The sequence below is a fragment of the Rutilus rutilus genome, assembly GCF_951802725.1.
Source record: "Rutilus rutilus genome assembly, chromosome: 12".
Classification (NCBI taxonomy): Eukaryota; Metazoa; Chordata; class Actinopteri; order Cypriniformes; family Leuciscidae; genus Rutilus; species Rutilus rutilus.
Window position 1 is genome coordinate 30,272,471 of NC_140217.1, and position 27,962 is coordinate 30,300,432.

The 27,962-nt window shown below is 39.0% G+C and overlaps 2 protein-coding genes across 4 annotated transcripts; both read right to left on the reverse strand.

Moving 5' to 3' along the window:
• Positions 1 to 4,353: 4,353 nt before the first annotated feature.
• Positions 4,354 to 27,955, reverse strand: vdrb (vitamin D receptor b). Of its 3 annotated transcripts, XM_084424902.1 has the most exons (10): positions 27,597 to 27,954; positions 27,233 to 27,451; positions 15,475 to 15,619; positions 15,191 to 15,321; positions 13,930 to 14,114; positions 12,963 to 13,062; positions 11,101 to 11,287; positions 10,212 to 10,363; positions 8,852 to 8,968; positions 4,354 to 8,742 (listed from the first exon to the last, which is right to left on the reverse strand). In XM_084424902.1, the coding sequence occupies exons 3-10, from the start codon at positions 15,615 to 15,617 to the stop codon at positions 8,489 to 8,491; spliced, it is 1,269 nt and encodes a 422-aa protein (XP_084281028.1). In that variant the 5' UTR covers positions 15,618 to 15,619; positions 27,233 to 27,451; positions 27,597 to 27,954; the 3' UTR covers positions 4,354 to 8,488. The 3 variants fall into 3 exon arrangements, with proteins under 3 accessions (XP_084281028.1, XP_084281029.1, XP_084281027.1); XM_084424903.1 differs by lacking the exon at positions 27,233 to 27,451 and having other exon boundaries at positions 27,597 to 27,955; XM_084424901.1 differs by having other exon boundaries at positions 27,233 to 27,954.
• Positions 15,629 to 23,113, reverse strand: LOC311300573 (uncharacterized protein). The gene is made up of 2 exons (XM_084424921.1): positions 20,504 to 23,113; positions 15,629 to 20,409 (listed from the first exon to the last, which is right to left on the reverse strand). The coding sequence occupies exon 2, from the start codon at positions 19,461 to 19,463 to the stop codon at positions 18,831 to 18,833; it is 633 nt and encodes a 210-aa protein (XP_084281047.1). The 5' UTR covers positions 19,464 to 20,409; positions 20,504 to 23,113; the 3' UTR covers positions 15,629 to 18,830.
• Positions 27,956 to 27,962: the final 7 nt, after the last annotated feature.

A 27,962-nucleotide genomic window follows, 5' to 3' on the forward strand; every position in this document is an offset into this window, starting at 1 on the left:
CATGTAGTAAACAAACTTTTGTCCAGGCCATACAAAAGGCTGGGATAGGAAGAATTGAGAGTGAGGAGTCGAGGTGGAGGAGGGATGCCGGGAAACTGTTGTGGAACAGAGGTAAGTCATATAGGCCTCCTCTTGCACTGATTGGACTGATTATCTGAACATGCTCCACCTGAACTTTAATTAATAAAACATTATTTTGTGTTGAGAAAAAATATAATCGTCTATAAAAACCCAACTGTCAAAAATAACCAGAATCAATTTATTACTAATAAGGTTAAAGGGATACTCCACTTTTTTCGGAAATATGCTCATTTTACATCTCCCCCAGAGTTAAACAGTTGAGTTTTACCGTTTTAGAATCCATTCAGCCGAACTCCGGGTCTGACGGTACCACTTTTAGCATAGCTTAGCACAGATCATTGATTCTGATGAGTCCAGTAGCATTTCTTTCAAAATGACCAAAGAGTTTCAATATTTTTCCTATTTAAAACTTGACTCTTCTGTAGTTAAACCGTGTACTAAGATCGACGGAAAATAAAAAGTTGCGATTTTCTAAGCCTATATGGCTAGGAACTACTCTCAAGGAACTGTGCGGCTGTACCATGGGTGCAGCAGGCGTAATGATATGACGCAGCGCCTGAAAATAGGTCTAATAGGTTAGACAAACTTAGTCCCGGTCACGTTGGAAGAAGTTACCGAGCTGGGGACTATTTTCAGGCGCTGCGTCATATCATTACGCCTGCTGCACCCATGGTACAGCCGCACAGTTCCTTGATTATTACGCCGGAATGAGAGTAGTTCCTAGCCATATAGGCTTAGAAAATCGCAACTTTTTATTTTCCGTCGATCTTAGTACACGGTTTAACTACAGAAGAGTCAAGTTTTAAATAGGAAAAATATTGAAACTCTTTGGTCATTTTGAAAGAAATGCTACTGGACTCATCAGAATCAATGATCTGTGCTAAGCTATGCTAAAAGTGGTACCGTCAGACCCGGAGTTCGGCTGAATGGATTCTAAAACGGTAAAACTCAACTGTTTAACTCTGGGGGAGATGTAAAATGAGCTTATTTCCGAAAAAAGTGGAGTATCCCTTTAAGCATACAGCTCATCAAACATCTCTGTAATTTTATTCCTCAGATTTTATGCATATTATATACGTGAAGGACCTAAAGTGGCTTAACAGGTCAAATGCAAAGGTCATTCTCATGCAAGCCTTAAAAAGGGTTTATGAAAGCACCAAGAGTCACCACTCACATCATGTCAAGCTGATGTTTGCAGTCGGGAAAAGTATTTTAAAGGCTCTGAAAGGCTAATTTAAAGCCTAATGTTATGTATAATTTTTTTTATTTATGTATGTGATGCTGCTTAGTGTTGTGTTGTTCTCCCGTCTGTCTCTTCTAATAGCGCACATGTGGAGCGAGTTAGGGTCGTAAGAGGCGAAGCGGTGGTGGTGTTCCCGCGGAGCGTATTTAAGCCGTCTGGACGTAAACTGCCAGCTAGTGAAAAATGTACTTTGTGTTGCCAACTCATGCTCAGTGTGTTATCAAGTAAACATTGACTATAGTCATTATGTGTACAAGAAATCTAGTCTTCCTGCTTACTGTACGGACACCCATGTAGGGAGGAGGGTGGCTGTTTATTTTTCTCCCTGTTTTGTGGTTCGTTTTGTGGTCCTGTTTCTTTTCAATGGGCAAGTAAGAGGTTAAACTAGTTAACTAGTTCTCCCTTTAATTGTATTCCCTGACCTGAGGGTTTTTCTTGTTTCAGAGTATGATATGAGACTCCGGGCACCTCTGTCTAGTCTGCGGAGTTCAGGTACTCTACTTCCTAAACCTGTGGTTTACTTTCCAAATTCCTTGTGAGGGTCTGACCGGGAGCTGTGGTGGAGCAGCTTTGTCAGACTATTTAACAGATGATGATTCAAGGCCTCCCGTGTGAAGGACTCAAGAAAGGCCTGGGGAGATATAGAAAAGGCCTTCCTCTAATTTTGGAGACCGTTTTAAATCCACCACTCATCACATAGCTTCACTGACTTTGGTTCAGTCTCCCCTCCCTTCTCCTCCTGGGATCGGGGTAACGACCGGCCAACTACTCTGTGGCACAAATAGGCACCTCTTATCTCCTGTTCCCCGCATGGCAACGAAAATCAACCTACGCTCTGCTAACTATCGTCTCGTGACTGTGCGCCCTGATAAACTATATTCTCTCCTTATTCTCTCTCACACCCACCACAATGAGTTGAAGGTACTCAGGCAGCAGGAAAGAACATGTCTGCTTTGTATAAGATATCTGAGAGATGCTCAAAAGATGAGATCTACCACTCAGAGTCACAAACAAACACTCCAACTTCAATCCCAGCAATCCCACGCCCATCCAGCCAATATTGGTTGAGTAGCTGCTCTCATAGATCTCATTTCCTCAAAATGAAAGCAACTTGAAGACATGCGCTGCGTCTGAACATGCTTACTTTCATACTACATAGTATGCGAAAAAAAGGTAGGCCAAAAGAGTAGTGTCCAAATTTATATTCATATTCGAGGTAGGTAAAAAGTACCCGGATCACCTACTACTTCCATCAAGTTTTTGGGAGTGCACATTCGAAGGACACTTTACCATCCCATGACGCCACGGGAGAAAGTAGGCATATTCAGACAGAGCGATTGCGTTTAAATCATTAACTAAACCTGTAGATGGAAAAGAAAATTACTATAAAAGGAAGGCAACCTAAACAAGTTAATCAAGGTCTTCAGGATCACATGCTGCATCCAAAATCACTCTCTGAGGAATTTCTTTTGGATAAGTAATTACTATGTTTGGTTCACTGCCATTCACAGATCCTCTCCTTTGGTCTCATGGGATAGTAAAGTGTTCATTGGATGCTCACTTCAGAAGCCAGAAGCAGCAGGTCATCTGGGTACTTTTTGCCTACTGTTTTATGAATACTGTTAATTCTGACAAACTACAAACCTTTAACTTACTGTTTTTTTGCCTACTATATGGGAGTAGCATGCATATTCAGATTATGTTATTATGTTGCTGATTACCTGATAAAGGTCTGCGTGCCTGGCTGCCTGCCATACTGGAAAGGTCACATGAGCCACCTAACGTTAAACACAGAAAAGTAAATTGAGTCTCTTCCAAACGATTTTCACAAGATTTGGTTTGTCATAAATTCTGCATATTCCAGATAACATACAACTCAAAATTAAAACGAATGCTAGTGACTAACTAATACTAATTAAAACTCGTGTTCATAAAAGCAACGAATTAGAGAAAGTAACACACCAAATATTTATTCAAATCATATATTTGTTTCTAAATCAGAGTATATAGAAACATTGTGCATTGTATTTTTTCAATACATATTCGAACCCATAATCTTAGCTTCGAATTAACCTTCGTGTGGCGTTCCTTCCCTTCCCGCTAAAACGCCGTTTGGGCCGTAAATGAATCCTACTTGTCGCAAAATGTTAATGACTTCTCTTAAAGGGATAGTTCACCCAAAAATAAAATGTCTGTTATTTACTCACCCCTATGTTGTTCTAACCCCGCATAAGATTCTTTCTTCTGCTAAACACAAAAGAAGATAATTATTTTGAAGAATGTTGGTAACCAAAGGCCACCATCAACTGTCTGGTTACCAACATTCTTCAAAATATCTTGTTTTTTAGTTCAACAGAAGAATGAAACTCCTACAGGTTTGGAACAACTTAAGGGTGAGTAAATTATGACAGAATTTTCATTTTTGGGCGAACTAATGCTTTTTTAAAAATAATTCTCCAGCAAACCTCAATAAAAGTTCTCCAAAACATTTCGAAGACTATCACACAGCCAATCAATTTATTATTTGGGTTAATAATGATTAATAAGGCACAATCTATCCAATGTACTGAGGCCTCCTCTCAGTTGATTGCCATTCAAAAAGATCTGCTGACCGTTCCTGTTCACATTGGCGACCAGGGCCAGAGTTAATACTGCTGTTGATTTTATCTTTTTAATGTTGTGAAACTTGGACAAGTAAAAGTGACATAGCTTAACAGTTAGCAAATATCATCATAATCTGCTCCACAGGCCGATTGCCTCAGTGTGTGTGTAAAGTCTCCATCTAGTGCCCATAAAAATGAAATGCATGTGCGCTTAATATAATACACCTAGGGACAACTTTAAATGTTATATGTAATATATATTACATGGGTAAAATTTGCTTTGACAAAACAGGTTTGAGAATATTTGATGGGCCCTTTCTAAACATATGGTCACATGACAAAAATAGATCATTTTAGAATAGGCCTACACAGCCTACCCCACTCTCCTCTATATGACAAAGTAATCAAAGAAACCAGTGTTTATTATTATATTCTTTTAATGATTTGTAAAACATTTGACCAATATTACATGAAATCAGGAACATGAATTTACAATATTTTATGATGAAAAAGAAGAGAGAAAAAAAAAAACAGGCATTTTTAACCGTTTCATGAATGGTCATATTCAACTGGTTTTGTCCTGGTGAGCAGGCATACTACTGTTAGCCTGTAAACAGCTAGCATTTGCATTACAGTTTTCATTATGGTACCCATTCACTCAGAGACAGAAGTGCTTCAGCACTTATGAGCCATTTAGTGCCACAAACTTTCTATTGATCTCCTGTCCTATGGTGCCCAGACAGAAGAGAGGTAAAGAGCATGTCTCTCTTCATCAACTCTTTGTCAGTTGACTCTGTCATCAATTCGAATCCATCTTCTACTCCATTTTAGGATTGACCTGGCATGAGGTATTGACCATAGAGCGTATGCGAGGTAATGTTTGAGCATGTGTGATTTGCAGGATAGATGATGTCCACTTGACAGTTCACCGTTTAAAAAGAGAAAAAGAGAGAAGGCCATGCTCATGTTTTGTGTAATTATTTTTGCGGAGCAGCAAAATCCAACTGAGCAGTCAGAATAAAGAGGGGGAGGGGCCTGAGGATGGCCAACCAATCCCAGCAGCAACTGAACACTGTCAATCATGGAAGTGACCACACCTTAACAGCTCTCAGCTTTCTTGTGAACATGTACGTTTGTTGTCTGTCAGTCCGTGTTTGTGAATGTTTGAACGTGTTGGAGAAAGCTACGGATACAAATACTGTACACACAGATAATAATAGTTTAAAAAAATCTGATAAAACAGCTGTTAAGGCGTCTTTGTTGTTTAGTGATATTCATACATGAGGTACTGGGTTGTCCATGTGAGCCACTGCACAGCAATAAATACAAATATGAATCATAAAAAAATACAAATCAAATGTGTCTGTTCCCCAGAGAGGTAGTTTGTTATGGTTACATTTTGGACTAGGAAAAGAGACCAACATCAATTTCATCTCTGTCTTTCTCATGTCTCGCCATCATCACCATCATGCATAATGTATATCTTGCAACGGTTTAAACATGACATGTCCTGGTTTGTCTGATATTAATTCATGGTAAGTGCTGCACGGATATTCTCACTCGTTCATCACGAAATCAGAACAAAACAAATAAGTGAATGATTACAAAAACGCTAAAAACTGGAAGATTGTTTTCCAGTTTAAAATTGAGTGTACACCCTCATCCCACAAAGTACTGAGCAGCTTAGTATAGAGAGAAGGCATGAAGACGATAAAATAGACTGTCGAAAGAGAGCAATAAGATAGTGAATATATATATATATATATATATATATTCACCAGCACTGGGCAGGAGGTTAGCATTCAATCACACTTTCCTATATTTGCATACATACCCACACATACACACACAACCATCTGCCCTGTGCCTCCACCTGTACAGATAACAGAATATCAAAACTAGTCTACAAGAAAATATTTTAATCTTTTACATTTCCAAAGTAATACTCATAGAGAGAGATATATATATATATAGATATATATATATATAGCAAACCTTCCATATCATTAAATCTTAAGTGCCATGACTAAGTTATTTATTAGTAATGTAGCCTACTAAGGAAACGATAACCTTTTCACTCACACACAAATTACCCATCTATCCTGGGCCGAATATGCGACACCCAATCAAATATGAATATACTTGGTGTACAGGTAAATGCTATACATCGCCCTCGCTTCAAAAAACACACGCGCGCACTGCGCTCGCCGAGGAACCGCAGTTTCCAGATAGTTAAATTCACCTTACATGATCATTAAATCGTCGACCCAGTTCCGACACCAAACTCACACCTACAGACAATCTTCATTAACGATGATTAACTCTCATACCACAGAAAAGGTTTTCCTAATGACCCTGAGCCCTGACAGAAAAGTAGAAGATTCATACAAATCAGACTTGATTAAAAAAGAGATTGTGGAGATAAAGTGGAGAGAACAAGATATATAAAGCAACAGAGATAGTGCTCTGTAAGTATCAGCCCTCTAATGCGACTCAGGGAGTCGACAGTCTCGCAAATATCACATTCAGCTATTATACACAGTGGAGAAAAGGACTCTTACAAACTTAAAAAAGCATATTTAAAATGAATAACTGTGAACGACTAAGGCCCAGCTAAGGCAGCTGTGTTTGGTTTAGAGGACACAATGCAGGCAGTGGCTAGAGTGATATTAACACGACGCACAAAGACATGCAAAAACGTCTATACCATGGCCGACATGGTATTAGGTGTCTGTAATTACTGTTTAGATAATAACAACCAAGCATAAGAAAAGAATGTGCTGAGTTGTGTTATGCTGTAATTAAATTATGCTTTGAAGAACCTGCCTGTGCAAACAAATATCAAAAACACCCAGGTAGCGTGTAAAACCGTAGTTACTGATGACAAACATTAAGATCATAAATTATCCAGCATGCTGCTATTAGAGTTACCTTAAAAAAGTGAGAACCAAACAAGTCTTATTTCTCAGTAAAGTCATTCCTACTAGTGTTTGATGCACAAAACCAAAAAATGATTTCAATCTCCCAAAACCTGTCAAGAAGATACCCGTGTCGTATTTCAACCCAAAATAAAAAAAGTAATTCTTTTTTTTTTTTTTGCAATGTTACAATATTGTCAATCAATTTTTCCAATTAGTTATATTTATTAAGAACATTTTCTGACAAGTTTTCATTACTGTAATGTGGAAAAAAAAAAGTTATTAATACGTTTGTGAATACGAAGAAAAAAAGAAATATTATTTAAAATGTTAAGCATGTATAGATAATTGTAATCTAGATTACAATTATCTATACATACATTTTTTTTTTCATATTACAGTAATTAAAATTACATTTGGGGGGATTTTTTTTTCTTTTGGCTTGAAATATGAGAACCTAGAACTTTTTTATTATAGCTTTGTACTTGTGAAACGTACTAAAAAAAAAATAAATAAAAAAAAAATCATGATAAAAAGCATTCAGGATATTGAGGATTTCATGTGGAAAAACAAATGTGATGAAGACGGTTAAAGCTTTGTTAGGGAAAAATGCAATTAGTTGGATTAATCTGGAAAAAAAAGAAAAAAAAGAATGATGGAATGCAAGAGCTGAGAAATATGTAACCTATAGGATTTACAGTTGTGACTTCGCAACGATGTAAAGAACAGAGGTAAAGCTCTCAGTTAAAAAAACAAACAAAAAAACATAATTCATGGTTCCAATTCCTGTGTGTTTGCATAAACGCGCAGTTAGATTGTAGTCTTTACATATTGATTATAGCCAGCCAGGGCTGCAGGGTCTTTCTCTGCTAGATTCTACCATAAGCCACAAGAAGCGCTTATATTAAACTCTATTTACACTAATCGAAAAAGGTAAGAATATAGATACCAAGTCCTATTTACAGGTTAGCTGCGTGGCAAGCGCTAATGCTGCCCTAACCACTTCGCAGAGGCGTCAGATAATAGGCCAATCACAGCAGAGGCAAACATTAGAGAAGACAGCCATTGTGTAGCAACCTATCAGAGCTCTGGAGGCAGAGGAAGGGGGCGGAGCTGCCGTTTAATTGGTTAAGTGGCTAGGCGAGGGGTGAGTTGTGTGAGCTGTGTGCTTGCATTAGTATTTTTAACCCTGTGCATTTAAAGGCAGGAGGTGAAGAGATGGGACATCAGCAGTAGTGGACAGCGCTTTGGGGACCATGCAGAGGTTTAGAACAGGACCGCACACTCACACACTCATCCTACACATGCAGTGTAATACTGTTGGCTATTGATAATACAGTAAAATATTACTGTATTGAGTTGCCACAGTGAAAAACACCATGACCATATTACATTCTCGTAAGAATGTACTCCTTACATACAACAAACAAGAGGAAACATCTATGGCACTCCCTTAGCCGATCTGAAAATGATGAGGGATACACACACACACACACACACACACAAACACACACACATCACTCACAAACTTCGTCCTGGAAACTCTGTATGCATTATAAGGTGATTGTCCGTACATTCACTCCACACCTCTCCGGGTCACACCATTTAACCCGCACATCTTGGATCTGACTCGGGTGAAGTAACTAGGTGACCTGTCCTCCGAACACTTCCAACACCAGAGGGGTCAGCTGCATGCTGTGTTCGGGCTGGAAAGAAAGGGAGCGGTACTGCTTGGAGTGCTCTTCGTTCAGGCTACGGAGGTCCGCCAGCTTCTGGATCATCTTAGCGTAGAGCAGACGGCCCCCAGGGTGATGCGCGAGGATGTACGCCTGCAGGACCTCGGATAACCTGTCCTGCAACGCTTCCACTCGCACGTGGTCCTGCACACCGGGCCGGTCTACGAGCACACAAACACAGACAAATGAGATTCCTGTTTGCAAGCATGGGCATGTTTTTAAAAAGTCTCAGTCTGTCTAATGTTTAGCGTATTGTGAATACACACTGACCTGGAGACAGCAGACAAATGCCCATCAGCAGCACATGTTCCTCCTCATGTAGGTTGAGCTTTTTTAAGCCCACCTGAAACTTCACCAGAGGCTCCAACAGCTCCAGAGTGTGTCCAGCTGCGCCCCCAAACATACACAAAATCAAGATGATTTCATAAGGCATAACCACGGGTGCTGTTCATCACAAACTAAGGACATTTTTTTTTAATTGAATTATTATTTTTGAGAACCCAAATGTGACCCCCCCCCCAACAATATAGCTATTCTATTGTTTTATAATTAATATTAAATTATTATTATTATTATTACATAATTACTATAATTATAATTAAAAATAATAATAATTTGAAACAAACTTACAATACAATAAACAATGCTTCCATAGCATTTATGATACTTTCTAATTCAATTATTAGTATAATTAATAATAACAACAATTATTATTAATATGAATCAATAATTTAAAACCTAAATATGTCATAAATAAAACAATAAACAATTCTTTCATAGCATATATTGGTAACATTTATGCTAAAATCTAATGTAAATTTGTACATATACATTTCAAGGCAATGTATTATAAACTAATATGAATTCATGTACAATAGTACGTTTATAAATTAACATAAACCTAGATTAAAAAAATAATGAATTGTTAGTTCATGATATCTAATGGTAATGAATTGTAAAAAGTAACCCAAACTTTTTTTTGTAAAGTGTCCGTGCTGTATTTCTTTAAAAAAAAAGATTGACTTATTTTGGTATTAATCATCAATACAAAGATTTTCAAGTGTGGTGTAAGTGTCAAAATATTTTTTGCAGCCAGTGTAATTTTCTCCATGCATAAAACTGGGATAAAAAATGTTTTAAAAATAACACATTTCACCTTTAACCTGCAATGCACTTTTAGAAATCATAAGATTAACTGCTAATGACAAATAAAATACAGTAAAACTTCCTCTTCAAAATCAAGGAAAACTTAACATAATATGCAACTGTTCAGTGTTAATTTAGTATGATTACATATTACTGTAGTATTTATTAATGTTTTAAATTAGCTTATATATATATATATATATATATTGTTTTTTTCCCCTTCAGTTTTCATTTTAATAATTTTGTTATGTGGTCTTTTCATTTTTATTATAGTTTTTATCATTTATATTTTGCTTCAACTTTTTATTTATTTAAATTTGAGTACATCAACTTCAATTTATTTTATTTTAGTTAGTTGCCAAGGCAACATTTCCAATTTTCGTTTCAGTTTTTTAAGTTATGTAATATCTATATCTTTTGTTTCAGCTTTCAACAATAACAACACTGCAACCAACCGTCTATCCCTGTGAGCTTGAGTTTGTACCTTTTGTCACATCATTGACGCAGTATTTAAAATCTGGTCCTCCACAGCTCCAACTCATGTCCTCTAGACTGAAAGACTGGTTAGACCTTAGCATGATCACTTCTATAGCACTGGACTTTAGCAAAGCAATCTGATCTTCAGCTGTCAGCTCTCTGAGACACACAAGAACAGACACAAACACATACACGTCAAATGTTGGCTCATGCTGGATTCTGTGAATGGCAGATGTAGAGGGAGTGGGTGAATCCAGTTCAGATAACATGACACTCCTATGGTTACCACAGCAACCTGCGCTCCGTAATGCATATGTATATACGAACATTCTTAGGAAGCGGGCAAACGCATGGACGTGCACAGAGGAAGGCGAGAAACATGTACCGAGAGTGGCGGTTTAGAAGGTCAAACCTATTTTTATGTTCCTGAGGAAATCAAATAGATGACAGTCATGTCAACAATAACCTGTTGGGAAAATGGTGGAACTTTCCACGAACGAGCACCACTAAATGGATGAAAGGAATATAGAAAACCCTTGCTCAGGGTCCACAAAAGATTTTACTTCCAGGCCTTGTGAAATTAAGAACCAGCCCTTGCCATCAGGGATATTCAGTTGAACTGAGTAAGACAATTCAATTCTGAATTCAAACAAGACATAGAATTATAATTTAAATTCAAATTTAATCAAAGAATTAAATGAATGGAATGTAATTAAAGAAATATAGCTGCTTTAAATGTAGTTTTTAATAATATATAACTTAATTATGTACATATTATAAATTAAATAATACATCATTTAATAAATTCCTTTAGATTACTGTTGAATTTCTTCAAATTGCAATTCAGTAATTCCTTCTGCCATTTCTTTTAAAATGAACTCATGAATTTACTTTACCTGAATCCAGGAATCATCTTAGCAAAGCCGATGACTTTTTGAATGCTGTAGGAAACCAGGTCGGCCAGGTGAGGAAGCATGGAAAGACCGGAGCCCTCATCCTCCTTTGAGTCCGGACTGGAGCTCAAACCCTGCTCCTGATACATCATCAACAGATTACTCAGGTTCATCTTACAATCTCCTGACTCTACAGATGTGGAGAAAGAGATGGGGGGGGGGGGGAGAAGAAAAAAAAATTAATGCTTTTCTTCATCTCAGCAACCTTCAACAATTCATGTAACGGGTACACTGACTGCAGTCTTCAGTTACTTTGCATGAAATAAAATTAATTATTACTTTTTTTTTATTAATTATTCTTATGGTGGGCCAGTGAACATTTTGGTAGGGCATGTAAAAATCTGAATCAATGGCCCAGGATAAAATAAATAAATGGACAGGCACACTATTTTAACACACTGGCTTGTAACTCTGTCTACTTTGCTAAATAACAGAAGCGTTATCTCCCCCTTGTGTCTGTTCCAAAATCTGCCATCACCTTATATAATACAGTTGGATAACATACAACTTCTGTTGTGAATGTTTAGTGAATTGTACGGAAATAATGTGAAAATAAATCTACATTTCAGCAATTTTGCGCACATGTGCTGTCATTTAATTGCATTATGTATTATGACTGCACGATTATGAGAAAAATCATAGTTGTTGCTTTTTACCCTTGATATTTGTAACTCTTTATTCATTTGGATTTTTTTGTTATTCAGATTTGTAATAAATTATGCAAAGCTTGCAAAAAAAATCATTGAAGACATCTTTCCTGCATGTTTCCAGAGGTACACGTGACTGGTTGAGCCTGCTGCTCAGCACAAGCTCACTGACTGTCAGCGTACTGTGTTCTGCACTCTTGCAAACGCCTTCATGACAATAAACAAAGCTGTCAACAGGCAACACAGCCGAATAAATCTCTAACATTTTCCCTATAGAGCAAACAATAGCAACAAATCTGAACAGCTGAAAAACAACGTTTTGATACAACACGAATAGATATAATTGCAATGCTGTCATTGACACTTTTCCCAACGAATTAAATCAGCAGCATTTAAATTAATCTGAATTGTGTATCAAAAACAAATTTCAAGGGTTATTTAATATATTTTTTAAACCCAGAAAAAGGACATATAAAAACTATGATAAAATAAATAAAATAAATAAAGTACTCGTACTGTGAGATGTAAGATTATGGTCATACCAATTATGCCTAGTAGAGAATTTATAACAAATGTCATATTTAATGTAAAAAAAAAAAAACTTGCTGCTTCCAGGACAAGCCGTGTGTGTGTGTGTGTTTGTTAAACCCAAAGTTATGGGGACTAAAATGTCCCCACAAAGTATTTTCTTTAACTTGTGGGGTCATTCTTTTGGTCCTGATGAGGAAATCAGCAAATAAATCATATTAAATTATGTTTGTTTTTTTAAATGTTAAAATGCAGAAAGTTTTCTGTGATGGTAGGTTTAGGGTTAAGGGATATAATATACAGTTTATATAGTATAAAAATCATTATGTCTATGAAAAGTCCCCATAAAACATGGAAATGTGTGTGTGCACGCATGTGAATAGTCTGTTTGTCATTAGAGTGGCTCTCCTGTGACGTCAGGCATGGTGAGATGGACGGAGCCTGCTGTGCATATAAGACACACAAACCTCTAACACACAAACACTCATGCCTGCGTGCGCCTCACACTGGGCTGAAAAACATTTCTCAGAATGAACTTTACAGGTGATTTACGCACAAATGACTGTGTGTACATTTGTTTAGCATGTATACACATGTGTGTGTATGTGTGTGTGTGTGTGTGTGTGTCACCTGGAGAGTGGCTGAAGGAGTCTGAGGAGGCGTCTGATAGTGAATGAAGAGACGCGGCTCGGCTGGCACTACGTGTAACTGGACCCTCTCTAACTGGAGGCTGCAACACAAAACACACACACATAGACATGAATGCACTGAACAAATTAGCAATGTATGAATGCCTAATAAACAAAATGGTGGACCATAAAAGTATTTGAACACTTAAAGTAAGAATGTCTCTATATTATATAACAAAATATCAAACCAATTACATTTATTTGACACATAAACATTTGGTCAGAAATAAAAGACAAGGTTTCAAATAATACAAATATTGTTTGAAATTATTGTTTGAAAAGTTACCTGGACACTTTCTGGTTGTCAAATGTTAGTGGAAAATGTTAACGTACTAAACTATGGTTGCTCTGCAAGGAGATATATATCATATATACACCACGGTTTGGGGTTAGTAAGATTTTATAAGATATTATTTTATTTTGAAAAGAAATCAATACTTTTATTCAGCAAGGACACATTAAATCGGTCAAAAGTGACAGTAAAGACTTTTTACATTGTTACAAAAATGTATATTTTAATGCAGTTCTTTGGAACATTCTATTATTCATCAAAGAATCCTGACAAAAATGTAGCACGGTTTGCACAAAAATATTATGCAGCAAAACTGTTTTCAACACAAAAATAATAAGAAATGTTTCTTGAGCAGCAAATCAGCACAGAATTATTTCTGAAGGATCGTGTAAAAGGCTGCTGGAAATTGTAACATTTGACTTAAAATCACTTCAGCACCAGTTGGTTGAGAAAAGTTTGTTCTGCACTTGGTTTGATATTTATTATTATTGTATTTTATTTATTTTTTGGTCACTCAAGAGTACAAAAACACATTGGGGCCACTGTAAAAGAAGATATTAAAACCGGTCGAAAATTAGAGAAAGATATGCAGAGGAAAAGAACATAAAAGATTTACTCTGAAACGTGAGAAGTCAGAGTAGGAATCGTCATAGGTTTTGTGATGCGCATCCACCAGCGTGTCGATGATGTTGCGCTGCTCCTCTGAGAGCCGGGGCTTCTGCGCCTCCCTCTGTGCCTCCTCATCCTTTCTCCTCTGGATCAGATCCTTTTTCCTCTGAACCTCTTCATCCGTCAGGATAACTGAAGGAAAAGACAGACGAGTATCATCACTATACCCATGTACTATCATTTTATTACAGATAAAATACATCGAATATTGTATGTTGTTCTCCAGTGTTCTATTATAACCATAATGCATCACAATTTAGTTGTTTGCTGATGATAATCAATAGCTTTAAATTCAGTCTCACAGACACTGATAAGCGGGAGAACAATTCCATCAGACCTATATTTGTAGAAATATATGAGAAAAAAAACTGAACCACAACATCATAAAATACTTTTTCCCCCTTTCTAAAACAGCTAAATCTACTGGATATTTTTCTACACTAAGCTGATAATAATAATAATTATTATTATTAATTTTCAATCTCTCTGAATAAAAACGTAATTATTTATTTTTAAGTTTAACTGAATTTAACATCATTCTCTGTGCCTTCCCTGATATATTCTGGAGCACCACACAATTGTAAAACACGGGGGCGATGTCCTATATGAGAACGTGCATTATTACCAGTTTATTTTGGATCAAACTGTGACCTTGAGCAATATTCAGGTTTATAGCTATTATGATTGTTTGGGTCAATAAAACATTTCCATCAAATATTGCCGCTTTATGACTTGTTTACTTCAAATTTATCTTATCTTTCTGTGTGTGGTGTTGGTTTAAAAAACAAAGTGGCGACATATAAGCTACACTTTATGCTGATGATTCTTCAAAACAAAAGTGCAATTGAGCATTTCGAAATCCTGAAGTACCTTTCACTTACAAATTGATTAGCAAAGAACTGCCACACAGGATCATGTGCTCACAAATGGCAAAACTACTTCCTTATACGAAATATCACTTTGCTAACAGCCTTGTGTCAAGGAACTATCATCAATGAACCACCTTACTCGCTTCTGTCTGGAACAACCTTATAAATAACGGCCCCTTCCTGGAGAGCCCTTCAACACTGTAAAAATGACAGTTGGGACATGTTGAGACTTAGCAAGGTTAAATAAAATCGAAACTATAATTAAAACATTATATAACAAAGTGACTTGGCTCCCCGTGATCAATGTTCCAAGATGTGTCATGTTGGCTAGTAACTCACACTCTTTCATCATGCCAATATCCAGGCAACGCTTGAGTCTGCAGGCCTGGCAGTGGCGACGGTTATCTTTAGTGATGGTGCAGCTTCCATTAAAAGGACAGGTAAAACTGGCCTTCCGCTTCATACTGCGCCTAATGAACACACAATACGCAGACACACAAACTATAAATAGTCTGGCAGTATCACATTGGTTACAGATAACACACGTTAATGTGTTTCTTAATGAACATCGGTGTAAATGTGCGAAAACCTAATTGGATGAGAGAAAGTGTGTGCGTGTGTACCTGAAGAAGCCTTTGCATCCCTCGCAGGTCATCGCATTAAAGTGAAAGCCAGTGGCTTTGTCTCCACACACACCACAGATCCGTGGAACATTGCGGTCAAACTCATCTGGCACTTGAGTGGATGTACTAACGGCTGACTCCATCACTGTAGGAGACGAAGGAGGAGAAGAGACAGTCAAGAGACATACATACAGAATTGTGCATTTATGGGGATGCTGGGAAGAAGAACACTGACTGTGTAATGTACACTACTTACAGTAAAACTACAGTAAAAAAAATGTATTCCAATTTAAAAGAACTATTTGAATAAATTTCATGTCACATGATCCTTCAGAAATCATTCTAATATGCTGAATTGGAAAACATTTATGATCATTATCAACGTTGAAAACTCTATAATTTAAAAGTTTAGTGTGAGTACGATTTAAAAAAGAAGAAGAAATGTATACTTTTATCTTAAAATGATCAAACGTGACAGTAAAGACATTTATCATATTCTTTCGAGCTTCCTATTCATCAAAGAATCCTGAAAAAAAGGGTCACATTTTCCACAAAAAATATTAAGCAGCAAAAACTGTTTTCAACATTGAGAGTATTGAAATATCGTATTATTAATAATAATTGAGCACCAATAATAAATAACTGAGCACCAAATCAGCATATTAGAATGATTTCTGAAGGATCATGTGACACTGAAGACTGGAGTATTGATTGCTGAATATTCAGCTTTGCCATCAGAGGAATAAATAACATTTTAAAATATTTTAAAATAGAAAACATTTATTTTAAATTGTAATAATATTTCGCAATATTACTGTTTTTACAGCATTGGTGGGCATAAGAGATGTCTTTCAAAACCATTTAGAAATCGTATTTATTCCAAAGTTTTGACTGGTAGTGTAAGGCAGAAAAAAAAAAGAAGGAAATTCCCTATTTCTTCAGCACTGACCGACAGCATAACAAAACCACAAATCATAACTGACATTCTTTAGCAAGTGTTGAATAATTAACAATCCTTTAATAGAACAATATATCATTCTGATTAAAGCCATGAGACCAGTATAAAAAACTGAATGGGGGAAAAACAGTTCTTTATATAAGCATCACTAATGTATGCGCATTGATAAACAGCGTACAAGATAGAGGGGAATATTAATTAGCTATCAGTGCTAAACCACTGAGAAAGGGCTGGACCGCTCAGAGAATTGGAGTGGTTGTAGGAGACCGCGCAAATGAAAACAAACAGATGTCAGCTTTAAGATCTCCATAGGAAGCTTTTTTCAAAGAATAAAAAAGAACAAGGTCAGCAAACACATAAACATGATAAAAATCATTACAGCTCGATGGTACAACCCATGAGAAAGAGCAGCCGTGCTGAAATAAGCAAGAGGTCACAGTGACACGCCAACTCAAACAGGTTAAAAAGCATCAGGTGATAAGAATATTGTCACAATAAATGTGTATATGATAACAGCACGTGATTAACCATTTCACTGTCGTAGAAAACGAAACCAGCGATGAAGTTGAGATCTATGTGAAAGGTCGCAGGGACATCACGATTCTGTGTACAAACAGGAACAGCACAAACCAAATAAACACAACTATGCATAGAGAGTGATGTCACGGTTTTCCTGTTTTCACTCCTTTTTGTGAGCTTTTCTGTATAAACGCAAAATCTTTCAAATGGTAAATATGCTGAAAGCTTCATGTAGAGCAAGTTCCACAGATGAAATACCAGTTCAGGTCTAGCACACTATACACGCACACACATGACGTGACCTCTTCAAGAGAAAGTTCTCAAATTACTCTAACGCACACCGAAAACTCACACTAATAAAACCATTTCAAAACACTTCAGCACATAATGATGCATTTATCTAAATTGGGCTGTTCATTTATTCATCTATTCAAAATGTGTGAAACATTTGCAATCCCAGTTTGTGAAGATTTAGTTGGCAGTCATCCATAAACATGGCACTACTTATGTGGATATTTTTGAAGGTAACCTGCAGATGGATGTTATTTTTCTTGACTTTTCAAGTAATGATAATGATTGTTATTGGTTGTCAATGTTTAGACGTCTTCAAAAAGGTAAATCAAATTAAAATTAATAAATTGATTATTTTGTGAACTTTAAACTATAGGCCTACTGTCAGGGAATTACCAGACTCAGATAGACGGTGGAAAAAAACAGGTTTATTGCAGCATTAGGATATGAGCACACAGGTAAGTAAACAGGAAAATATCAGGTTGGGGAGAATAACTGGACAATAATAGCAGTCTTTACTGTGTTTTTTTTACTGCAGTCCTTGTTGTAGACCAGACCATCATTGAATATGAAGTGCGCACTCTTATAGTGCCCTAGACGGCTAGTAACTGGTGTCAGGAGCGGACGATGGCTGAATGAGTGCAGGTGAGAACCAGGAGGGATGCTGGGAAATGTAGTCTAGAATGCACGTGACAGAACCCCCTAATCCCTCCTAAACGAGCTTTGATCAGCCTCCGTGCCCGTGACGAGGGAGCTTTGAACGGCCTCCGTGCCCGTGACGAGGGAGCTTTGACTCCGTGCCCGTGACGAGGGAGCTTTGATCGGCCTCCGTGCCCGTGACGAGGGAGCTTTGATCGTCACCGTGCCCGTGATGAGGAAGCTTTGATCGGTCACCGTGCCCGTGATGAGGGAGCTTTGACTCCGTGCCCGTGACCAGAGAGCTTTGATCGGCCTCCGTGCCCGTGACGAGGGAGCTTTGATCGGCCTCCGTGCCCGTGACGAGGGAGCTTTGACTCCGTGCCCGTGACAAGGGAGCTTTGACTCCGTGCCCGTGATGAGGGAGCTTTGACTCCGTGCCCGTGACGAGGGAGCTTTGATCGGCCTCCGTGCCCGTGACGAGGGAGCTTTGACTCCGTGCCCGTGACAAGGGAGCTTTGACTCCGTGCCCGTGACGAGAGAGCTTTGATCGGTCACCGTGCCCGTGACGAGGGAGCTTTGATCGGCCTCCGTGCCCGTGACGAGGGAGCTTTGACTCCGTGCCCGTGACGACTCCGTGCCCGTAACGAGGGAGCTTTGACTCCGTGCCCGTGACGAGGGAGCTTTGATCGGCCTGTGACGAGGGAGCTTTGACTCCGTGCCCGTGACGAGGGAGCTTTGACTCCGTGCCCGTGACGAGGGAGCTTTGACTCCGTGCCCGTGACGAGGGAGCTTTGACTCCGTGCCTGTGACGAGGGAGCTTTGACTCCGTGCCTGTGACGAGGGATCTTTGATCGGCCTCCGTGCCCGTGACGAGGGAGCTTTGACTCCGTGCCTGTGACGAGGGAGCTTTGATCGGCCTCCATGCCCGTGACGAGGGAGCTTTGATCGGTCACCGTGCCCTTGACGAGGGAGCTTTGATCAGCCTCCGTGCCCGTGACGAGGGAGCTTTGACTCCGTGCCCATGACGAGGGAGCTTTGACTCCGTGCCCGTGACGAGGGAGCTTTGACTCCGTGCCCGTGACGACTCTGTGCCCGTGACGAGGGAGCTTTGATCGGTCACCGTGCCCTTGACGAGGGAGCTTTGATCGGCCTCCATGCCCGTGACGAGGGAGCTTTGACTCCCATGCCCATGACGAGGGAGCTTTGACTCCGTGCCTGTGACGAGGGAGCTTTGACTCCGTGCCCGTGACGAGGGAGCTTTGATCGGCCTCCGTGCCCGTGACGAGGGAGCTTTGACTCCGTGCCCGTGACGAGGGAGCTTTGACTCCGTGCCCGTGACGAGGGAGCTTTGACTCCGTGCCTGTGACGAGGGAGCTTTGACTCCGTGCCCGTGACGAGGGAGCTTTGATCGGCCTCCGTGCCCGTGACGAGGGAGCTTTGACTCCGTGCCCGTGACGACTCCGTGCCCGTGACGAGGGAGCTTTGACTCCGTGCCCGTGACGAGGGAGCTTTGATTGGCCTCCGTGCCCGTGGACAGTGGGCTTGCACTCTGGGGCTGGAGCAGACACCGGAGCGCGCTCATGGGCTGGAGTGGACTCTGGAACAGTCCAATAGGCTGGAGCAGGCTTTGGAGCAGACTTATGGGCTGGAGCAAGTTCTCTCGTAATGACAGGTGCAGTCTAGCATACAGAAGCAAAGCCTTTCCTCTTCACCATCTGTACTAACGTTCTAGGGGAGTCTACTGACTTGGAAATCAGATCCATGCTAGCAGAAATAACCTTTCTGGACTTGGGTTTGGGGACCCTGAAGTGGTCTTCTCGGTATGAGTGATGATGGAGCATGAACTGGGAGGATTTCAGAGACAGGTGGAGATTCCGCTATGATGAGCGCTGGCTCCTGAAGGACTGGAGTGAACTGGGGTGGTTGTGACTGAGGGGCGATGATGTCTTCAATTGTTTCACCTACTGTGAAGGAGGATCCACTCAGCCACTGCACACATTCAGTGTATTGCTCCAGGAAACACGTGCTAGCTGCCGCCGAAATTTGTTGCAAAAAGATAATCGTCCAAACCACTCCAAAAGATTATAGGGTATCATCGTTCCATGGCACCAAATGGGAGAGCTCAAGGAACTCCTCCACATAGACTTCGACCAGTCAGCCATCTTGTGAGATGAAGAGGAGCAAATTGGCGGGGTGGACTGGTGAATCTGTCTGTGCTCATATTGGTGTCTGCTTTCAGGTAATTATCAGACTCAAAGGCAGATAGACAGTGAAAACCACACAGGTTTATTGCAACATTAGGATGTGAGCGCATAGGTAAGTAAATGGGAATATAGAGGAGAATGATTGGACAATAACAGAATAGTGTTGCAGGTGCCGGAGGAGATCGCAGATACATGGACGGTGAACGTGGAGAGAACACTTCCCGGCATGGTCCAGACAGGTGAGTATATTGGTAAGGGTAGAGGCTTACTGGAGTGTAGAGGGATCACTAGTGAAATGGAGATCAAGGAGCAGGAAGAAGATCGCTGGGGAATTTTTGGGAAATCGTAGGGGAATCATCAAAGTGGAATTTATTTCAAAGAAAGTAATGATTAAGATATAAACTTAAGCCATTTTTACTTTATACATGCTTGCATAAGCATTCGCATATCGGTGCGGTCAAGTGCAGGAAAAAAGTCATTGCTTTTCTTTTTTCTGGATTGTGCCTAATTTCTCAACAGCCTGTAGAAAAAAAAAAAAATCTTTTAAATAATGAAGTAGACTTCGTGAAGTGAGCTGTGTGACTGATTAGCCTAGCTACACAATATAGTCCTCACCAACTAATATTATAAACAATGGCCCACATTACACACAATAAACTAAAATGAGCTTAACATTTAAGGTGCAACACAAAAAGACAGAAGGATAGGACGATGTTTGGCAACCCCCGGGAAATCCATTAATACTATTCACCTGAAAATAAAAACAAGGGTCACACTTTTCAGTCTAGCTGCTCAGTATTGGAAAAAAACTGACATTGCGATATTTTGTTTTTCTGCAATATATTTTGTGGTATGAAAACACGTTCAAATGATAAACTCTCGCTCTATGATGGTTAAACTTTGCAATTAATCCCTTGAATTTCGAACCGTGGTGCCTGGTCTGTACAGATCAACTACAATCCCTATACTTGAAAGCACATTGACTTTCACGGCTGCACATATCGCAATATCGATGTTACAAAATATATATATATCGTGCAGCCCAAGTAACACTTCATTTTAGGTCTTGTTGTCGTTAACTACTATGTACTAAAATCATAATTTTTAGGGACTATTTTCTTATTAGGTACAATGTTCATTTTTGCTGCTATTGAGGTGGGATACGTTAAAGATTAAGGACGGGTTTGGTGGTATGGTTAGGTTAGGGGGGGTTAAGGTGTAAGGGAGGGGTCAATAGTGTAATTATAGATGTAATTACAGAAACTAATTTAATTACATGATGGTATTTTTTAAATATAAGCACAATGTAACAACATGCATATACACAGTAAGTGCATTGTATCACATGATTAATTGAAATATTAGTATAGTAGTTTAAGACACTTGATATAAAGTTGGACCAAAACAAGAATATAGTGCTGAAAGTCTCACAGAATTCTCTTTCCTTTAAAAAAAGAATGCTAATTGCAAATTGTTAGATAAATTTAGTCCTTGCTTTTTCAAGTCTCCAAAATCATTAACTGTGTGTTTTGTTGAGATTCTGGACTGTGCACAATGCACATGCCACATCTCCACTATTCGCACTTCAGTATATGGCTCTTGTTATCAATGCACACATAGCATGAAAGAGATAAGAGACTTTCAGAAAATGTTAAATGTGTTTCAACTGGGGAGTCAAGTTAATGTTCCATCTTATGCCACATAGCATCTTAGGAACTCTGAGAGCACCTGGGATATTTTAGGTCTGGACACGTGAAGACGGCATGACTGACAGTTTGACTGTGGCCTCACTATATGTATGACCGTGATGCCCTTTAAGGTAGTGCAGAGTTAATGATTGAATGGACTGAAGCATCACATAGCACTAACAAGTATGTAGGCCAAGGTGTACGAGAAAGACTGTCCCTCTTCAGAAGGATGACCTGGTTGTGAATTTAATGGCCTGTTTATTATATAAAAGAACATGATGTACACCGGAGAAGATCAGCATCGAAATGACATGCATTATCATTATCTTTTAATCAAAATTGAAAACAAGGATTGACTAAGAATTGACTTTGACCTTCTCAACACACACACAAAAAAAAAAGAGCAAAGTCATTGTGGATAAACACGGATTAGCATATTCCATAACATATTGCTAGTGGTAATTGTGTAACATACAGTTTTCATGCTACAGTAACTCTATAACATGTAACTATGGTGATACCTCAACTGTCATGCGTAACTATGGTTCCTTCGCAATAAATACTTCTAGTAACTGCATAATGTGGTTCGACTTTGTAACGAGTGCAACATTTAAACATAGTTAGGTCATAAATTTAAGTAAACAGAGAAAAGCACCACAGCCCTTACAGCAGAGGTCGAGGGGCGCCTGTATGCAGGACAGGATAGAGATGCTGTCAGGGTTTCATAAACCTTCATTAGCTATGACAACAGACAGAGACAGACTCACACGGCAGGAATGCCAGGCCTGGCATAGAGACCATGTGGAAAACACAGGAACACATGCAACAGCACATACTAAAGCTTCGTAGAAATGTTCTCACACTTGGAGCAACCCGGCAAACCGGCGTTGACGGCTATAATGCAAGAACGATCAGCAGACTCATAAAAACCATAAAAACAGACAGAGACATAGAGACAAACTGTCCTACACATTTCCTCCGCACACACACACACGCAAAGGAAATCTGTGCGTATGTGTAGTGTGCAGAGCCAGTTGGGTCAGTTCGGGTCCAGAACACACAGAAACTGCTGTTGTCCTCAAACGAACCTGACTGGAAACACACTGCCAGATTATAACACTGCCACACACTCTCACACACAAAGTCTTTCTCTCACATACACAACACACAAAATTCCACAAGTACACCACACAAATACAAACTTAGACTTGTGCCAAGCAACACTCTATGAGGACATGGTAAAGTCATTTTTCTGTCAGATTCTTTCAGAAATTTCCATTTGCTTAAGCTAAAAACATACACATTATGTGAACATAAGTAATTGTTTATAGTAGATGCTTAACCACAGACAGCATTTACATTAACATACCGCTCAGGAGCCGTAACAGCCGATGTATTCCTTGAAATCAAGCTGGTTTAGATTTAACTTCAAGAAATGTGGCAAACTTGAGGAGAAACACAAATTCAATCCATGTAGGCCAGGGTTCCTAAAATCCAGTCCTGGAGGGCCACTGCCCTGCAGAGTTTATTTCCAACCCTAATCAAACACGCCTGAACAAGCTAGTCAGAGCCTTCAGAGTTACTAGAAAATTGCAGGAAAGTGAGTTCGATCATGGTTTGAGCTAAACTCTGCAGGACAGTGGCCCTCCAGGGCTGGATTCGAGGAACCCTGATATAGGCAAACATCGCATCCTCAAAGGACAAACATTTTTGCATAAACACAATTTAAAGGGATAATTCGCCCCAAAAATGAAAATTCTGTATTTTGAGTTTTTTCTTTTCTCAAAACTATCCGTTCTGTTCTTCAAAATGTCTTCTTTTATGTTCCACTGAATAAGCAAAAGTCACACAGGTTTGGAACGACATGGTGAGTAAATGATGATAAAAATGTACATTTTTGAGGGTACCATCTCTTTAATACAGTGGAGAATGCTGCATTGCTACAATGTGAAGAAGAACCTCAACTGAGCCTAAACAACATCAACTTCTGATTGCTGCATTATTTTTGTGTAATGATCATTAAACTATAATTATAATTTATGTATTTATTTGATAAATATGTAATTAGGGTGATACAAAATCCCTCCGCTTCATGATAATGACTGACTGAAGGCTATATTATGCCTTACATACTAGAAACTATGCAAAATAATAGGATCTCACAAAAAACAATGCAAGGGAAAGAAATGTAATGTTTTATCATACTTCTGTGTTATTTCAGTCCATTTGATTCTCAACCCTTGTAGGTTTAGTGAAGCCATATATAGCAATGTCAAGCATCTGAGCAAATAGTACCAATCCACAGTAGCTGAAGATATGCTGCGCAAAGACATACATTAATCATTTATCGTTCCATCATGCTGAAAAACCTCCACACACTGAACATCAATTATTTCTGAACTGTTAAATTCACCATAAGCAAACAAATATTATTTATAAAAAGATGCAAAAACAAAGATAGCACTGTAAAACATTAGCCACAGTAAACAAACAAGCATCAGGCCAACACTGTTCAGGTTACATTACTAAATGGCCTGAAGTCAAAATTAGCTGTTTACTAATGAGAAATCTTTCTCAGCTGTGAATAGTCTCTTTGCGTATTCGTCTTTGGTTACCCTTGCCATAACGCGACCACTCACTCTGCTCATGCAAAACACGGGGCAAGAACACACACATGACCAGAAAAGTGTAACTGACTCCTCCTTCCTCTTTCCTCCCTTTTCCCTCCTTCCGTACAGGGGGTCTTTCTACCCTGTGTCCAATCCCAGTGGTCTGCATGCACACACACGCATACACACACACATACAGAGCCAATGTTCCCCTTCAATGGGCCTCTCTACAGGGCTACAGTCAAGGCCTCACAGCTTCTGCCTAGAGTTACAGAAACTACACACAGGCCCACACATTCCAGCCTCTGAAATGAGCACCGCCACAATAACAACCTAAACATCACAATCCAGTTACTTTAAACAAAAGAAACATATCATCAGTGCAACCTACATAGAGCAAGACATGTACAAATGAAAGTCCAGTATGGAACAGGCTCAGACACTATCGTGATTGTGAACATAATATACAGGTGCATGGAAACTCTGGAGCACACTGAACATGTATCCTGTATGGAGTAATATAAATGTTGCTGCTGCGGTACATTCTGGAGCTCAGCACAAAACAAATCCATGTATTTTTAATAACTTATCCTGCACTGATAATCTAATAAAATGAACAAAAATTAAGAGAAAGAGGACAAAATTAGATATGCGTATAGTTTGTGTATGTATACATTACAGATCAAAAGTTTTATGGTAAAAAAAAAAAAAAAGTCTCTCACCAAGAGAGTAGAAATGTTCATTTGTATTGCATTTATTGGACCAAAAAAACAGTAATTATGTGAAATATTATTACAATTCAAAATACCTGTTTTCTATTTTAATATATTTTAAAGTGTCATTTATTCATGTGATGGATGGCAAAGCTGAATTTTCAGCAGCATCATTACTTTAGTCTTCAGTGTCACATGATCCTTCAGAAATCATTCTAATAGCATAATTGGTGCTCAAGAAACATTTTTTTTTTATCGTTGATGATAAAAACAGTTGTGCTGCTTAATATTAATGCATCCCTGCTGAATAAAAGTATTCATTTCTTTAAAAAAAAAAAAAAAAGACTGACCCCTAACTTTTAAAATGGTAGTGTACGAAAGACAATGGTACTGAATAAAAGGGAAAGAGGGTTTTGAAATCTTTCCAGGGTATCACGTCTAATCTTGTTACATGGTTGGATATTTCATACTATTTCCACTCAAATTAGAAACTAGCAGCCCTGAATTTGCACAATGGAGCATAGCTCACAAAGCAACCACTTTTACCATATGCATTCTAGCCACACAAAACACAAACACATTATCTGATACAACTAGTCCAAGGCATAGCCAACCAAGCCATTCAAACACGGGATTACGTTGATTTTGAAAGTCTACTACCTGACATAAAAAAAAAAAAAAAAAAAAAATTAAATATGGGAATTAATATGGCCAGGTATTTTTCTTTTTACCATGCTTATCTGACATGCCCTAACTAGTTGTCCATTACACTATCAAAATGTCTGTAAAACTAGGGCACAATGTAGTCTTTAAATATGAAGGATTTTTTTTTTTTTACAGGTGTTTTACCTGGATTTTAAATTATGAGGGGATAGCGGAAATTTCCGTAAAATGAATGCATAATGTCCTGGCAGAAAAACTACCAGTACATTTTATTTCTTTACAGTGTAGGAAAGCTGAAAAAGTCCTAGCCCCGTTCAACAGACATGTTAAACAAACTATGCGGACTACAACAGATTCTCAACATACCAACAGCACAATGTGCTTTCATGTGAGTCACACGCTCTCTCTCCACAAGGGCATTATGTTTAACAATACTGCTGAGGTTAATATGATTTATATAGCAGGGTTTTAATAAAGCACTTTTTTTTTCACTTTCATCATAAGGTTTTAGAAAACATATACGCCTCCATTACAAGAAAGCAGAACTGAAAAAAATATTCAGTTGGAATAATTATTTTCACTTAAAATTAAACAGGTACAAATAGGCAAGTGCATAATATTTCTTGTATTGATGTACATTTAAAAATGCCCATACGTGAAAGCATATGAATGAAAGTTTAATTATATTGTAACTATTCTAATGTATATTAACTAATGATCTACAAAGCATTCAAAAATGCATTAATGTATGGTGATATTATCAAAGTAAATTATTATAAAATGATACCGCAAACACGCTCTATCAAAACACATTTATCGGATGTGAATCAGTGCACCAAAACCTGCGTTTTTGTTATGAATTCGTAGTTCGGTGTATCTCTGACATTACAGTATGTGGTTAGAAAAGTGAGGTAAATCTCTAAAGCAGTAAGTTTAAAAGTGCTGGTAAAGCTATAGAAGCGATATTGTCGCTGTGGCTGTATGATGTCGCAGTTACAAATTACTGCAACAGATGAGCTGATACGCAGCTATACAATTAAACACAATACACACTTTTTTATTGCTTAGAATAGAATTAATGCTCAGTAGCAGGAATTTTCTGCTTTAAGTCATTCTTCAGAACTATCTGTTCTTGGTGGCATGTGCAAAGTTTTCCACGTTGTATAACTTGCCAAGATCGGTGTTTAAATTGCATTCAATCAATCAGTGCAACGAGAAAGATGCATCGAAGACATACAACGAATAAATAAACAAACAGGTATTATAGTGACAAACGTGTTTTAGCTCAGCAACTACCACATAAACTCTCTCTCTCTCGCTCTATCTGGAGCTCATGTGCCATGTTAAAAAACAGTCACTTGAGTAGGTTACCTAACATTAGCAGACTAGCAGCTTTTGTTGTGAATTGCATTAGTGTGAGCACAAGGTTCACTTTGATAATAGTGTGTGTCAGAGTAAACAGCTCGCTTCGTACCTGCGTGCAACTTTTCCGATCAAGCGTGATGTGACTTTTGCTGCTTCACTCTAGCCCGTAACTTGTAAATCTTGTTTTTTTTTCACACCGAGAACTTGGCGCCAGCTCACATGCTAGCACGCCGAGAAAACACGCCCACCGCCTCGGCAGCGCAGCCCGCAGAGGGTCGCCTCGCACCGCGTCCAGCCGCACCGCAGCCCCGTATTCGCGACCGAGCCTCTGGAGGAGCTAACACGTTAGTCGATGAGATGCTAACGAATTACGCTGGCTATTGCAGATTTGCAATCCATCTCGCTAGTCTATGGATTAACTAAAGACAAATAAATCAAAAATATCGGTCGAATCTAAAAGCAACAACAGTTACCTCCGCGCCCTGTGGGTGATTCGCAGTATCCGGACACAAAACAAACTTTGAACCCACGCTGGTTAGGACTGTAAAAATGTTGTACTTGACCCTAAATAGATGGGACTCCGTGTAATTACGCCCCGCCCCGACTCTACCCTGTACGGCGGATTTTCCTCCAAAGACTGTGCTGTGAGCGTTCGTCCGCTGTTTTGGTTGGTGTGACATCCTCTGCCACGCGAGCACTGTTTGGACAGGTCGGTTGTTCGTAAAGCGCGTGGGGACAACTCCCACATTCCACAAGCAAAACACACTCACACGCACAAACCCCACTGCATTCACAGGCAGAGACTGCGCGCGCACACACACACACACACACACACACAC